A 1,834-nucleotide genomic window follows, 5' to 3' on the forward strand; every position below is an offset into this window, starting at 1 on the left:
TGCGGGATATTAACAATTATCTGCAACATGCAATGATGCAACGTAATGTAAGAAGCAAAGATAAGGATGAGAATATCCCTCCACTAATATTACGCGCAAACACTAAAATGTGACAATGAAAAGTGAAATAAACTGCGCTTATCAAATAAATTTTACCAAACCCGACAACATTGGATCGTTGTTGGGATTTTCATCAACTCGTATTTTAGTGCCACTACAATAGTACATATCAGACGTGCCGATTAATATTATCAACGTCAACATTATTCGCATAGAGTGCAACGTGACTGCGGGTGCGTACAGCAACAACCGGTGTAATCATACGATACATAAATTCTCACCGAACGTGCCACCAGGATATAAGATCTCGGAAACAGAGGCACAGATCATTTACCTTCCGATCATCGTACAGAGCATTACGGATCTGACGATACGCATTGTGGATCAGAACGGACAATTGCTTGATTTTCGAGGAGAAGAAATAACTGTCAGATTACACGTACGACGTCGACGGCTGTAATACGCGGCATGCTCGTGCTGAACGAGGCGGATCAAGTGACGCAAGATATGAGGTATTCATTACAAACACCTGCTACTACTACTACGACGTACAGTAATCGGAAGAAGCTAAGTCCGATAAACGGTGAATTTTTACAATCGTTGGGATTTATTGTACGAAAATTTTGAAAAGATTTGCGACATTTTAAACGTTGGAGGTGAGCCGATCTTTGACGATCGCATCGTCAAGATTGAAACTCACACATACAATCCGTACGTGAACACAACATTTGAACACAATGATGAGATACGCATACCTATACAACAGCAGGACTTGTACACTTTACCTTGTCAAAGGTTTCTTTACGTCAAAGGAAAAATGACGTTGACGGTGAAAGACGAAGAAGAAGTATTTCTGGGTAATAATTGTGTAGCTTTTATGTTTGATGAGATTCGCTATGAACTTAATGGTGTGGAGATTGATCGTAATAGAAACGTTGGGATAACCAGCACGATCAAAAACTATGTATCGCTAACACATGATAAAAGCATGGCCATGAAAAATGCTGGATGGGATATTACACAACATACAGACGTAGATAGTTACTTTAGTTTCTGCGTACCTTTCAGCATGTTATTGGGATTTTGCGAGGACTACAAGCATACGATTATCAATGCACGTCATGAACTAATTTTAATACAATCGCACAACGACAAAAACTGCATAACAGCAATCTCTCAAGTAGATTGTGAGGCATTGAATGGAAACATTGAATTATTCAAAGTGCAATGGCGAATGCCACATGTAGTATTGAACGATGTCACGAAGCTCTCGCTGCTACGAACTCTGGAAAGCGGACGGTATTTAACTATGAGTTTCCGCTCGTGGGATCTCTATAAGTTTCCATTATTACAAAGCACGACTAAACACTCGTGGGGTGTAAAAACGGCGACACAACTTGAGAAACCGAGATACGTCATATTTGCGCTACAGACTGCTCGNAGAAACGATATGTCAGCAGATGTCACGCGATTCGATCACTGTCAGTTGACCAACGTAAAACTTTATCTTAATTCTGAATTCTATCCTTATGACGACTTGCATTAAGATTTCGATAGAAAAAAATATGCCATTCTGTACCATATGTACACACATTTTCGTAAAGCGTATTACGGATGTGGTGTTGTCGTACTGTTTCTCACGATTTCCAACTTTTTGCAATGTGGTCCTTTAGTGGTCATTGATTGTTCGCGTCAAAACGAGGCGGTCAAAAGTGCAACCGTCGATGTGCGAATTGAATTCGATTGCAAAGAAAATATACCAGCAAATACTACA

At 39.9% G+C, this 1,834-nt stretch overlaps 1 protein-coding gene across 1 annotated transcript; it reads left to right on the plus strand.

Annotated features, from left to right (window-relative positions):
* The first annotated feature begins 528 nt into the window (after nt 1–528).
* On the plus strand, nt 529–1,606 carry LOC109862440. The gene is made up of 2 exons (XM_020442495.1): nt 529–643; nt 717–1,606. Exons 1-2 carry the CDS (start codon nt 529–531, stop codon nt 1,604–1,606), a joined length of 1,005 nt encoding a protein of 334 aa, XP_020298084.1.
* The last annotated feature ends 228 nt before the right edge of the window (nt 1,607–1,834 follow it).

The sequence above is a fragment of the Pseudomyrmex gracilis genome, unplaced genomic scaffold (genome assembly GCF_002006095.1).
Source record: "Pseudomyrmex gracilis isolate BER0280 unplaced genomic scaffold, ASM200609v1 scaffold_1800, whole genome shotgun sequence".
Taxonomy (NCBI): domain Eukaryota; kingdom Metazoa; phylum Arthropoda; class Insecta; order Hymenoptera; family Formicidae; genus Pseudomyrmex; species Pseudomyrmex gracilis.